Source organism: Schistocerca gregaria, chromosome 8 (assembly GCF_023897955.1).
Source record: "Schistocerca gregaria isolate iqSchGreg1 chromosome 8, iqSchGreg1.2, whole genome shotgun sequence".
NCBI lineage: Eukaryota > Metazoa > Arthropoda > Insecta > Orthoptera > Acrididae > Schistocerca > Schistocerca gregaria.
The window spans coordinates 123,082,838-123,097,936 of NC_064927.1; the positions used below are offsets into that span (position 1 = coordinate 123,082,838).

A 15,099-nucleotide genomic window follows, 5' to 3' on the forward strand; every position below is an offset into this window, starting at 1 on the left:
CCGCTCTTAAAATTCTGCCATCTCTCTCCCCACATCCACCACTGCTGACGGTTCACCTAAAACTGCGCAACACTATGCGCTGTTCACATCCAACTGCCCACTACAATAGAGAATATTTCAACAATGCCAACCAGCTACAGACTGCACACAGCACAGCCAGTGATTTTCATACAGAACGCTACGTGGCGTTACCAATATAAAGACCTAAACAGCCTACTTCCGAAGGATAATTTGAAAATTTCGTGTAACACAACGTTTCACTTAATAGTGGTACGTTCTGTTTCTGTGTGCTTCCCATGAGCAAAGTGATTGTCAAGAGAAGCTGAAAATGAGCTCTAACTTGCAAATGGCTTTTCCAGACCCATGTCTATATAATACATTTTAAACTTCTACGTGTGAGGAATCTTGCTTGGACGTTTGTCACAGTTTGTTAGATCCTGTTTCTTGCTTCCTGTACGACGCTAGCTGTTGAACAGTGTTGCCGAATGTAAGGCACACTTCGCCGCTAGATGAGAGTTTGTGGCCGCTCACAAATACACTCAACAGCCGCTATCTTCAGCTTCAGAAGATACGTTATCAGCCTCTTCCATGTGGCTTACCCCGTACACAATTACGACATTGTTTCTCACGCTTCGGGCAAAGGATGAGTAGGACGCATAGGACAATTGATGAGGGCCTGCGTGCTGATAAACGAGGGAAAATTTGAAGCTGGCGTTACGCTGAGCTCGCCGACCAGTTGTGCACTCGTGTCTGCTCGATGGAGTGCTTAAACCGCCGCCTCCACTCAAACGACTAATGTAAGGTGGCCAGCAGTCGGAAGTGGCGCTTTTGCTTGTGTCCGTTGTGCTTCTTTGTTCAGTCCAGCGCCCCACCGCCATGCCTCTGGAGCAGTGTCTGGGTCGCAAATACAAACTCGAGAAGACCGAAAACTTCGATGAGTTCCTCAAGGCTTTCGGTGAGTCTGCGTACCTCTAGTGCAGCTGTATACACTGTATAACAGCGCTGAAAATCACAGCGACCACGTGATTGCGTCCGCTACGGAAACGCCTTTAGCATAGCAATCTTTTTTTTTTTTTTTTCGGAAGACCGTATCTGCAATCAAAAGTCTGGAATACAATAAATGATGTAGATGGTTGCAGTTTACACGAAAATGCTGTGAGATGATGTGGCCATTTGGATGCACTCCTGGTAACTTTTCTTATGTTTTGACTACACTTTTAATTATCCAACAATCTTACGCGTTTCGACTTTACATCATTTTCAAAGGCTCACACCATCGAACAAGCGTGGAAAAACGGCGTTGCGAAAATAGTGTTTCTTGCCCGCCAAGCTCGTTGTAGGGCAATGATATCTCTCGGCTGTTACAGGTTGAACACTTGTTTCCGGGACGCCGCAATTCCACGTCTCTACAAATCCAGTGAGCCTTTTAAAGTGACGTAAAGTCGAAACTCAGAAGGTTATTGTTATGTAGGTAGATTGAAAAGACGTTCGTGAATATTTTTTTCCGAAGCAAATGTCTTTATCCGTGCAATGCTAAGTAATGAATGCGTTCATCCCACCTTCCTTAACGTCCGCCGACATCTTGCCTTCATTTGGGACAATTAAAAATAAATTTTCAGTAGGCCGTGCCCTGCAGCTCGTCAATATTTGAAAAATTTCGTGTTACCGCCTTGAGCCGCCGCTAAAATTTTTTATTTACACAACCAGTTTCGGTCAACTAACCATCATCAGATTCTCACATAATATTATTCACATCATTTGCGAAGAAATGCATAGCAAAATAATTAACCGCACAGCATAAGAGCATGAATTAGACACTGTTATCGTATTGTAATACAAAGTACATCATCAGTTTCTAAAACTTTGCAAGACAATACATTCACTCATGTTACATGTGCAATCGGCGTCAGCGCTTTAAACAGATTCATACCACATCAAATGATGATTGTTACAGCGTTAATGGCGACTGCTGTTATAACATGGAAGAGTGCGCAGTTGTTATAGACGACGATGTAATTTGTATTACAATACGACAATAGTGTCTAATTCATGGTTTTATCATCTGACGTTAATAATGTTATACTTCGCCCAGCATGACGCTGTAAATACTTGTATGTGAGAACCTGTGGCGGTCACTCTGCCCAACTGATTGTGTAAATAAAGAATTTTATCAGCAGCTCAAGGGGTTAACATGATTTTTTCGAAGATTAAAAATAAACTTGAATCAGGAGTCTCTCGTGCATTTGTAGATGTGACATCTGTTGTTTTTTATCAGAACAGTCCTTTCTCAATCATGTTTCAGATTCCAATACAGCTCAGGTATAAAAGGGTCTTTATGTTTATCTCCCAGAAGCTCTCCAACAGTATGTCTAGTTAAGTTACTGGTGAAACGGAAGAGGTTTTGAATTTTAACTTTTTCTTAATGAAACATCTTTAAAATATTACACAGGAAATACGTGAGTCTCACAAGATACTCAAGTTTTGACACGGTGGCCCACTTGAACCAAAACACTGCTGACATCCGCTGCACATGATTGACGTCACGATAGAAACAATTGTGATACTGTCAGACATTGCCTGTATCTTTTGATAAGCTGTTCAGCTAATCCGAAACAACCTCTGGATGATGCTCTGTGCTATTTAGTTAAAGCCGTAAGATCTATATCGGAATTCAGCCGGATCTTATCAGGGACGTAGCGAAATCGGTAAGATGCAGTAGGTGTCACACGATTATTTCAGACGTAAAACTTGTAATCTGACTGAACTCTCTTCCGTGAAGCATTTAGTACTGGTCTGTAATTTAGCCACCCTGAACTGATTTCGTTTCGTATTTGTGTGTGAGTATTGGATGAACTACTTTTCTGAGTGGAAGAGAAGGAGTAAGAGTCTAGCGAAGTGACGAAGATTAGGTTGGTAGACGTGCCATAAACAAAATTATGTTTCTGGAAACCGAGTGTTAACCTGTTAAAACAAAATTCATATTTGAGATATTAACACATTATTCTGCGCCATACCATTTTAAGGGCAGTTGTACTCTTGCCACCGTGTGTCCTCGTTGATGATAAACGCTAAATTAAAATAATTATTTGTGCCACTTTTTATTTTATCCCATGATGCTTTTCGACGGCTTTAAGTCTCGTCTTCTGATGGTTAGTGGATTGCATTACATTTTTCTTTGCTAGATGGAGTCAACTGCCTCTTTTGAGTTTCATTTCGCTACAAATAAGGTGTAATCAGCAGTCGTTAACGTAATAAAACACTAGGATTACAGGTTTTAATCAGTAATGAAGCTACTTATAACATCTTCTAGCAGAAATAACACAGAGGTTCGTCATAAATATGCATTGTGATCTTTAGATGTCAATAACCACGAACTAGTAACATAATCAGCTCGTAGATTGTACAGACATTGAGATACAGCACCTTGTACGTCCAAGAGAATTCATTACTGCTTGCATTGCGTATCAAAGACACAGAAAACAAATATATTACTTTCTAGTTCTTTACAAACTTTTTGCTCACGAATATTATTATCGGAATAAATAAAAATACAAAAACTGAAAAACTTACAAACCCAATTTCATCTTATTTATTTGTTATTTTTTACTTTGGCGATTTGGTAATTGTTTCATCGGTTACATCACTCCAAACCAGATAGTAGCACTGCGACACAGAACATGTTTTTGACAACACAGTTAAAACCTTCACACGCTAAACTATGGTCACAGACTGAACCACTACGAGGAACGTGAGATATTTAATCATAACGGAAGGCATGGGCAAAACACACTCAATGACAAAGATGAGACAGTGGCAGTGAACTTATTTAGGCGCTTCTTAAACAAGCTAGGCGATGCTCCATAACTTTTGCATCATCTGTCTTTGAGCGGCCTAAATCACAAAATAATTTCCAAATCATTAATCTGAAGCGTGAGGGATAAATATATTGAAAGTAAGTTTATAACTGTTTTATTTTTCATATTTTTATTTTTTCCAATAATGATATTCGTAAATATAATTATTTTATAGATCTAAACAATTACACATTTGCTCCCTGCATCTTTGATTCGCAGTGTAAGCCAGTGATGAATGCTCTTTGACTTAAAAGGCACTGTAGCTCCTCATCTGTAGAATCTCGGGACCTTTTGTGTTATTGGCTCGTGTTTCTGTGATATCTAAAGATGACAATGTATATTTATGACCACCTGCAGGTTTCTTTCTACTGGAATATTTTGTAAGTGGTTTTATTATTGTTTAAAATTCGTGGGATCAGTGTTGTATCACTTTAACAACTACTAATTATACTTTGACTGTACTGAAATAAAACTCAAAATAGACGCCTGGCTAACCACAAACAAAAATGTAATGTAAGCCACTGAGTCACACGAAGATCAGGGTGCAAGTCCTGTAAAAGTATCGTGGTATGAAATAAAAAATTGTTTTATTTTGTCTTCTGTTGTAGTAAACTGTCGCATGTTCCTAACCACAGCCCAGCAGGAATGACATAAAGCTGTTTTGATTATTTATGGTGAATTAAATCTATGAGTAGATGTTTCGCTAAGCTTCGATCCCAGAGACTTGCGTTTCGTGGGTAGGACTACTTCCGTTTACAAACCGTACAGTATTTAAAAGCTCCAGCTTGCGATTGTCTCTTGTCAGTGTCTTTCACACAGGAAGACATAGGTGAAATTTCAGAGGAATAAGAAGGCGCCAACGGTAAGTCGAGTCTCTCACTTGGTCTTTGGGGAACATTTGAAGCAGCCTTTGGGGAGAAAAGGCAGATTTGTCCCAGTTTCAATTACACATCTAGTTTAACTTAACCAACAAAGGTTATTACCCATTAATTTATGTTTTGTTAATACAGGTAGCCACATAAATTTCGGGTACTGATATCGGTATCTACTATCATTTATTATTAGATACTGCTATTGAGAATGCAACAGAAATTGAATTTTCTCATTCTTGTCGTTTCAATATTGTCATTCAATAACATGTCCAATTGCAACATTTTTCAACATTTTTTACGTGTCTTCGTAAGTTTTTGCCGTGCATTTACTTTTATTTCCCCTCCTTGCCTTTAACATACTACCATTTGAGTCTTCCTGTTGAAGTATGTCTTTATTTTCTTAACCTGCGTAACAGAAAACGAAATTAGTCAAACTAAACTAGAGAAGTGAATCCATGTTATGCAAATCAGGAGCTTTCCAGCAGGACGTTACTGCCTTTACCGGTTATGGCATTCTTATGGCACTCCTTCATTCCAATAAGTTTCGAGACTGGGTTAATAAAAATAGATAAAAGTTAAGATGATAGTTTTAATGTCCCATCTATTCTACATAGTCTCCCATCACTTGCGTACAATGCACAGAAAGTGCATACAACCATGTGACAAAGTCAGAAAAGTTCTTCTTTGGGATGTTTTTCAATTCACGCAAGACATTCGTATCTTCTTCTGTGTTGGGAAACTGACACTGATCCATTTGGCACCTTATAGTTTGGTGAAGTTCGTATTGATAAACCAAGTGCCGTCAGCTAAAATGATTTTTTGCAGAGAAGACTTGTTTCCGTTTGCCATTTAATCAACTCAGGGCAGGTATCCATGCGTCGTTATTTTTTTTAAAGAGTGAAGGCGTGCAGGACAAACTTTACACACACTTTTCTTTTCTTCGAAACATTCTGGAGAAGCACTTGATTTAGACATGTTAAATTCGTTGCTCCAATGTGAATTGAGAAAGAACATCTTTGACGCACTGTTGCCACACATCCACTACTTAACACTGCCTGCTCACAACTGACTAGTCGAATCTCAGTTGTTTACATTTGTTAGTTCAAAGTGCCACCTACGGCACTGCGCTGTTGTCCCCTATACTCCAGGAACTTTTTGGCAGATGGTATATAAACGGGAATACTTTCTTTGAGTTCAAGATATATGATATTCTGTTGTTAATGTCAATATTGGTGACAGATTTTTTTTCAAGTTTTTCCACTGACAAGGTTACTTTCCAGTGTGGCATTCTTAGATTTTCTATATACTTATATGATTTCAAGGTCAAGCCACAAAACAATCCTAAGCTGGTTCCAATATTGGTAATAGTAACTTGTTTACCTTCATTTGAATTCCATATTTAATTACATATATAGATGTTCATTAACAAATATCGAAACACAACTTTAATAAAAACAACATTCTTTTATATTTAATTATTAATTACGTGAAAATTCCAGTAGTCACAATAAACTAAAAGTTAGTGTAAAATGTGTGACATCATACAGAAAATTTAATTTCTTTTGTAGCTACAGAATGAGCAGTATTAATGACGCACTTTACCTTCTTTCATTTCACAACAAGTCATTCCACATGTCTCTATGACATTTTAATTTATTTTTGTATGACCAGTAATCCAAAGTAAAAGAGATGTTGCTTTTCAGTATTTTTTAATTAACGTCTCTGTTTTTTAATTATTATGTCGTTTAAGTAAATGTAAAGCTAAATTTAAGTAAAAGCTACTAACGGAAATCGAACTTACAGTAGTATTCATCTCCATGAATCTGAGCAACAGCCCTATCCGTTTCAGTTAGCTTTAGGAAAAGTTCAGGATGGTTCCTTGTTGAAGGTCACAGAGTGTTCTTTCCCCATTCCTTGTCGAATCCAAACTAGTACCATGTTCCTTATGAATTTTGTGTCGACAGGGCGCTGAACTTCTTTTGACATGCACCTTCTACATGCGTATCAAGGGCCATACTGAATGGAGAAATACATTTAAGGAATGACAAAATAGGAGCCACCAAAAGCTGTGGGAAAGTGTGTTTCTTCATGGACAACCACCCTCAGTCAAACCAAAATCTTCAGCTAATACTACATACTAATGAAAATGTCTAAGAAATATTACAGGTCAAAATATTGTCAGATATATAATTTTTATATACAGTTATTATTAGGTGCAGTAACTATATGAAAAACATAGAACTACTTTATGCAGAAAAGCAATAAAATGTACTGTGTACAAATGTATACATATTGTATTCATGTAACATGAATACCTGTCATTTATTGTTGCACCCTTTGTCTTTATACATTTTTCCATCAGTCACTAAGTACACAAATCGACAGTCCGTTGCAATGTTTATCATACTGTCTGACGAAAGTCATATCATATACTGACAACTTAATCAGCTAACACTTGTTTTCATGCCACAGCAGTGATTTTGATTACTGGGTAGGATGTGGAAAGATATTTAGATAGTCGATAGTAACATCATAAGAGAGATAGATGTAGCTTACAATATGTGTTTCCTTGGTTGTGCGCAGTAAAGGAAATTTGAAAAACGGAGGAAGCGACATGGAGGGTCAAACATTAAAATGTACATACTAAAGGGTAAATTAGACTAGTATAACTATCTGGTGCCAAATAGTACATCAAAGCATACACACATTATATGTTTGGATGCAGTGAACGTAAATTTTGTCTACATAATAGTTCATCTTACACGGTATTACAAGATACAACTTTGGTAATTTTACCTCATAATAAAAACTGCCAAAACTTACAACAATCTGTGCATCAAATATTCTAAAAACAGATGATATGTTAAAAACGTGCCATGTACTGACAGCCTTTTTAAAATCATTTCGACATTTTAGTCTTTCGTAAAAAAGAAAAAAAATCGTAATATATAAAACAATCTGCCTTTAATGAAGCTACAATGTCAATCATACTTGTCTTAACAGAGACATGTTTAACAGCGCAGTACACTTAGTGACTGACACAGAAATGGGTAAGATAATGCATACATGTATAAGCAAGACGCACTGACGTTAGATATTCGCATATCTGCACTGTGAAGACCCACGTATACCACGAAATTTAATGACTTTATGAAGATTATATTTTTAATTATTTCATTTATTTGCTGCAGCTAACAGTAATTATGTTTTTGATGCCCTAATTATTTTGGCATATAATATTTCTAATAACTTTTTATTAATGTATAGGTGATTTGGCGAAGGTGGCTTGAGTGAAACTGGTTGACTTGAAAAGTACATATCACAGCATATTTTTAGCGCTTTCCCTGATGCCAATCTTTAATAAAAAAAACTTTGTGTAGCACAATTTATAGGAAATATTTTGAAGAAATATGTTTCGACAGGTGCGAGTTACCTGGTCCGGAAGATGGTACAGGTAGCGACCCCAGTGGTGGAGTTGACACGGGATGGCGAAACGTACACATTCACTTCTGTGTCTCCCTTCAAGACGAGTGTCCTCAAGTTCAAGCTGGGTGAGGAGTTTTCAGAGGAGCGCCACGACGGCGTCCAGGTGAAGTCAGTCATCCAGCTTCAGGACGACAGCACGCTGTTCCACCTGCAGCGCGGTGACCGGGACACCACCATCACCAGGCGCTTCACTCCAGAGCGAGTCACAATAGTGAGTACTTTCCATACGACGCCATATTATACTGATAGTAAGAAGCCGGAAGTGTATGCATTATGCGCAGACAATGATGGAGAATACTTTCTAGTAGGCTGTTCCAGCTCGAGCACCCGTCCGCAGACTGATGGGCACTTGCCCCTGCAGTTGGCAGGGGTAGGCAAAAGGCTGAGATGTGGGCAGTTATGCGGCCAAGTTGTAGCGTATGTGACGGCGACCGTACTGCCCTGACTCACGGCCATGGGCAGGGTTGGCCAAGCTGTTCGTGCATGCGTGTGAAGTACGGCTGTGCCTGCCCGCGAGTGTGCTGAATGGCGCAGCGCATATGTCACGTGAGACAGTGTTGAAACAGCCTACGTTATACAGTTGCCAGAAAGCACAAGCTCCAGCCGCTGCCTACCTTGATAACTGGCAACAGGGAGCAGGGACGCATAGTGCACTGATTCTGCTCCTGACCCTCCACAGATAAATTTATATGCTCGGAAAACTATCGCTGTTACTCAAATGGCTCAAATGGCTCTGAGCACTATGGGACCCAACTGCTGTGGTCATCAGTCCCCTAGAACTTAGAACTACTTAAACCTAACTAACCTAAGGACATCACACACATCCATGCCCGAACCTTAGACCGTAGCAGTCGCACGGTTCCGGACTGCGCGCCTAGAACCGCGAGACCATCGCGGCCGGCTCGCTGTTACTCCTTGAATAATGCTTGTCGTTTTCACTTTATCCCGCCCATAATTAACATTACCGTGGCCCAGTACCTTAACTGACATGGAAATCGACGCCAAATTTTCTATGTGCACCCCAAAGCACACCTTACAGGCAGACGTGTCACTAGGTTCAAATGGCTCTGAGCACTATGGGACTTAACATCTGAGGTCATGAGTCCCCTAGAACTTAGAACTACTTAAACCTAACTAACCTACAGACATCACACACATCCATTCATGAGGCAGGATTCGAACCTGCGACCGTAGCGGTCGCGCGGCTCCAGATTGAAGCGCCTAGAACCGCTTTGCCACACCGGCCGGCGTGACACTAGGGTTATTAGCTGCTGTGTTACGTGGTACATTGCTACTTGCCACTGCGCATTGCCCTACCACCCGCCATGTTACGTGCACAGCACTATCGCTGCGAGCTGGCCATCCTTGGGTAGATTACCAACACCTTAAGGTCATCTAGCGAGCGTGACCAATGAAGTTCGATTGTGAAACATTAACTGGCTATAATAAATGGTAAGTTAAGTATTTATTGTGAAGATTTTTCTCTTCCATCGATTTAGCGCTGCTACTCCATGATCTCACACAGTGTATTAGGGATAAATATACAGGTATAATCATCATTGGTATCTTAATATGTAGCAACTTCTGTATGTAAGTTGTTTTTCCCTGCATCTAAAAGTCTCCCAACCAACAACATCATGTACTTTTCTGCTGGATGTTTGAATGTTTCCTGCACGATCCTAAATGCACGGCGGAATGAACTACACCTGCCAGTATAAACTGTCCTTTTACCTCCTTGCAGCCACACTTCAATACTTAATTTACTGCCCAGGGGAAAATTAACTTTAATGGCTTGCTTGTGACAAGGGTATTTGGAGGTAATAAACAACCTAAAAACATACAACTCGTAATAGCTATAATTATTAGTATGCAAATGAAATAAATACTGATGTAATGTTCTTTAATACACTGTCCTCAGTCATCACAAGATATATCTGCACTTACACCGCTGACACCCAGACTTCCTGTATAGTTCGTTAGCTAAAGGTTGCTCTAAACCTTTTGGGTAAAAACTCCTGAACTGAGTTTCTGGATGAGGCGGAAGGTTTCTATTGCCCGTCCCTCGGAGCTTCTGTGGCATAACGCAAAGTCCGACTCATGGCCGCGTGCGATACAAATTACGCGACGCAGTGATCAGCACAGTTAACTGGAAACAAGTATTGGCGTATCTGGATTCTTCCTCTGCACTGCCACACCGTTAAATAAGTCGAAATAAGGGTCAACAGGCTTTATTTGTCCCACGAGACAGGGTTAAACCTCCAAAGTTAATAATTAAAAGCTGTGTAGCCATCAGTAAAATTCCGAGTTACGAACACTGGACTTGAATATGTTCACTTCTAATGGTTCATACACCACCCTCAACTGGATCCTCCAAACTTCCCCAGATAATCTCCACAGTAACAAAACAGCCTTATCTTTCAACGGGCCAACAGGTCAAAAGACACCGAAGAGTGGAGTCAAAATTCCACAGAAACAATTGGTATTTATTTGTTTCAATTAAAACTCGCCAATTCCGCTTCTCTCAGTAAACACTAGTTGTGACTAGTTAATGGCTCCACACTCTGATAGAAGACGCCTGTTCATATCGAGCATTTTCAGGCTCACTAAAACACAACACATGACTAGAAGACTGGTAAAGGACTACGCAGAATTCCACGACCGCACGCGGAAACGCGAATCCGATTCTTGTATCTTTCCGTATTTGAAAAGTAGCTTCGTGGACTGCGAAGGATCACTAACTCACCACTCCAGTTAAACGCCTGAAGTCGCAGGGCTCTTGACTTGCCACCTCCGCCCCAAAGGGCTGCTGACAGATTTCGTGGGCTCCAAAACTGCTTCACGAAATTATGTAACAGTTAGGCCTTTTAGCTTCGTCGGCCTTCGTAGTCGAGTCGTCAGTGTGGATAGCTGTCCTGTGGATGTCTTGAGTTCCATTCCAACTTCTGCCAGGGACTTTGCCTTGGTGGGAGAACCGGAATGCGGTTCACTCAGCCCCTTGATGCCTACTGTGGAGTTACTTGACCGAGCAGTAGCGGCTGCAGATCTGTTACCCGAAAACGGCCGGGAGAACTGCGAGCTGATCACATGGTACTCCATATCACACCCAAGTGGTGCCGTTAGCTGATGGATAACACGGTAGACGGTCTGGCTAAACTGGCCTGTCTGTGGCCAGAATGGCAGGGTTTTCCTTTCCTTCTCCTTTCAGTCTCAAAAACAGAACTGAGTTACTTCCACTGGTTATTTCCTGCTCCCGCTAATAGCGCTTTCTGTAAGGAGCTGCTTCGCGTCAAAACTTTCAAAAAAAAATTTCCCAACAGATATTGGAAAACACCTGCCGCCGTGGAAAATCACAAGCCCTTAAGCCGGCCTAGAAACCTTGGACAAAAACTCATTCAGGAAGTCTAGAGAGAGGCCGAGTCATCATCTCCAAGATGCAACGAAAGCCCCCATCTTGTGGATACAAGAAATCACACATGGTGTCCAGCATAACAAAGAGAAAGAACGCATAGGCACAGGCAGGAAATGATACGCTATAAAGGAATTAATAGCCGAAAATCAATACATTGGGTAGTACAAGTAATGAGCAATGATCAAATTAATGGTTAAAATGGTTCTGAGCACTATGGGACTTAACGTCCGAGGTCATCAGTCCCCTAGAACTTAGAACTACTTAAACCTATCACAAACATCCATGCCCGAGGCAGGATTCGAACCTGCGACCGTAGCGGTCACGCGGTTGCAGACGGTAGTGCCTAGAACCGCTATGCCACCCCGGCTGGCCATGAGTAATGTGTTGAGCTGCATGTCTGTAAGCACTGTATGTTCAATTAAAAACACCGGTGCTTACCACACGATGATGGTGATATTATCCCGAAAAAAAATATACTGTTCTGACGACATAGTTCTCTGGTCAAGGTAGGGAGGCAGGATGAGTCACAACCGGTTTGAACACAGTTGGAAACTTTATTTTCCAATAGTTTATTACAGAAGAATCTTGCGAAAATCAGGTGATTGACTCCGGATATGCGTCGTTTACACGGATCACGGTGCACGCTGCAGGCAAAGACTTGGCCAGTGGCCACCATGTCCAGCTTAACTTGCCGCGCGGGGTAGCCACGCGGTTTCGGGCGCCTTGCCACGGTCTCCGCAGCTGACCCCGTTAGAGGTTCGAGTCCTCACTCGGGCACAGGTGTGTGTGTTGTCCTTAGCGTAAGTTAGTTTAAGTTAGATTAAGTAGTGTGTAAGCCTACGGACCGATGACCTCAGCAGTTTGGTCCCATAGGAACTTATCACAAATTTCCAAAAATTTCCAGCTCAACACAGTGCCGAAGCTACCTTGAAATGCTTACTATCCCAGGTGGCTAGCTATGCTAATTCAGATGCGGGTGAGATTGGTTATCGCACTATACTATAGGCGATGCTAGCTGGACAGCCCTGGCGTGTGAGGTCAGAGGCATCCGGGTATGAACTCAAGAAGTGCATCTGGCTGGTGGTGTCTGGAACTGGCAGATACCGTGTGGCTCGGAGGCTGTGAAGGCTGCAATTCGACTGTCGGTCTATGAGTGTTGTGGCTAGAGGTGCAAAAAGGCAGGCCCACGAGGATATTGGGTGACCGATGCAACCACACAGCGCAAGCCCACACTACAGTGGACGTTGATTCCATCCCGAGCCTGGCTGGAAGGGTAGTATTTATACGTGCCAGGGAAGTCTTATTGTTGAGTGGCTGCCCCAGGTATCACATACACCGCTTATCGTTGCGTCCCACGTCACAGTAAGTTCATTATTCATTGATCACACAACCATGCTGTGGTACCTAGACAGGTGGTGTAGCAAAATGCTGCACCACCAGGTTACAGCAATTCATGAATTGGCAGCATTCTATGAATGGACAGCAGATCAGACATAAACCTAAATACTTGGGTGTGGAACTAGATCGCCCTCTAACATACAAAGCAATCCTAGAAGACACAAAACAATAACTGAAATCCCGCAATACTATCTTTTCGAAACTAGCTGGAACGAGATGGGGATGTGGGGAGAGGACTTTGAGAACATCAGCACTAGTTCTTGTCTACAGCGAAGCTGAGCACTGCTCACCTGTCTGGATGAGCACACATAGCTAAAGTAGACGCCCAGCCGAGGGAAACAATGCGAATAATCTCAGAAACACTAGGGACCACACCCTGTACCTGTCTCCCTGTCTTAGCCAACATAGAGCCGCCTGAATCAGGCGATCACAACTGGCCCTAAGAATATACAAAAAAAATCCCAGACAACCCGGACCTCCCTATTTACGATTATCGAACAGCTACAAACAGGCTTAAATCCAGGACAGATTTATGGAAAATCGGGGAAGAGCTTCAACGCTTCGACTAAAATACAACCTGGAAAGAACTATGGGTTGCAAGTGCACACAAGAACTATAATTTGGTGGACGACCCCAACAAGAAGACTGAAGGACTCCACTTCCCAAGAAAACTGTGGACAACTTTGAACCGCCTAAGAACAGGTGTCGGCAGATGCAAGCAACTAATGAGGAAATTGGGCCTGTCAGACAGCTCTGAATGTGAGTGTGCTGAAATCCTAACAACGGACAATTTACCCGTGTGTGAAGTGTACGGGTATGATAGTGTTTTGAAAGACATATACAGACGCAGTGACTCGGCCTTAAAGTCGCTCGAGAGTATTTGTAATGTTGTATAGTATTATAAGAGCACCGGTAAAGAGTATTGTTACCATAGTTGTATAAGCATATAGTAATTAATGTAAAAATTATTGCCTTTGTATATGCCGAACGAATAAATAATAAATAACGGCAATTCATGTGCATAAGTGGAATATTCTCGGTCTTCTTGCCTCGTGAATTTGGGATAAAATCTCGAGCTTTCGACGATAGTCCCCATCGTCATTCTCAGGACCAACTGAGTGTCTTCACTGTTGCTGTCAATTGCTCCTGACGATGATGATGGAGGCTATTGTCGAAAGCTCGAGGTTTTATCCCGAATTCACTCGGCAAGAAGACCGACGTTTTACATATCAGTGCTATCGCGGAAGATTTCGTTCTCAATTAATCTGCATGTTTATCTAAAAAGATACTTCAGTGTCTTTCAGAGGGCTCATCGAACCATCTTCACAATAATTCTATATATTATTCTATGAAAAAAAAGTATCTTTCCGTGCGAGCTCTGATTTCTCTTATTTTATTATCAAGGGGCACTGTATCTTGGAAATATGGACATAATGACACAGTATCCTTAAACTCAGTATGATAACTATTTCCGTTTTATTTCAGACAATGCAAGTAGATGACATTATCTGCACCAAAGTCTACAAATCAGTGTAAGGTACGAGGACTCGTCTCCTGAAAAGCTCCAAATTTGTACTCCTTGAAATGCTGTCTTCTGCTGTTCAGAGATGAACAGTCTTCCTAGACACACCAGAAACTGGCTGCATGGCATCTGGTATCTAGTCGTTTTGTTATGTTCATATTATGTATATGTGATTTGAGTGTCATTGCTTCAAGTCTTGCCCATTCGAAATGTGGTAAGATGTGAACCAAATGCTGTTTCAGATTTAACGCAAATAAATGTTTATATGTGTGTAATGGTATTACATTCATTTTGAAACGTCCCCTTTGAACAATTATACATCACTGTGCTTAAACTGACACAATATTTTTAGCGCAACGCAATCTGACTTTCAATAATCCCTACAAAAGAATGGCCCTGACTAACATTAACCTATACCTTTCACAAATCACTTACCTCACAGAAATCTTCGTTACTCCAACTACTGCAATACAGCGAGACCCACTACTGCCAGCTAAATAAAAGATTCAAACTACTGAAGGCACTAACTACTTATAGGCATAGTGGTCAAATGAAAGA

At 41.1% G+C, this 15,099-nt stretch overlaps 1 protein-coding gene across 1 annotated transcript; it reads left to right on the forward strand.

The window, feature by feature from the left end:
• Positions 1-620: 620 nt before the first annotated feature.
• Positions 621-14,803, forward strand: LOC126284724 (fatty acid-binding protein-like). The gene is made up of 3 exons (XM_049983859.1): positions 621-955; positions 8,149-8,423; positions 14,505-14,803. The coding sequence occupies exons 1-3, from the start codon at positions 877-879 to the stop codon at positions 14,553-14,555; spliced, it is 405 nt and encodes a 134-aa protein (XP_049839816.1). The 5' UTR covers positions 621-876; the 3' UTR covers positions 14,556-14,803.
• The last annotated feature ends 296 nt before the right edge of the window (positions 14,804-15,099 follow it).

Coding starts and splice junctions, on each gene's coding strand:
- LOC126284724 (XM_049983859.1), top strand. CDS start 877: ATGCCTCTGGAGCAGTGTCTGGGTCGCAAATACAAACTCGAGAAGACC. Junction 956..8,148: donor TGAGTTCCTCAAGGCTTTCG/GTGAGTCTGCGT, acceptor ATGTTTCGACAG/GTGCGAGTTACCTGGTCCGG. Junction 8,424..14,504: donor CTCCAGAGCGAGTCACAATA/GTGAGTACTTTC, acceptor GTTTTATTTCAG/ACAATGCAAGTAGATGACAT.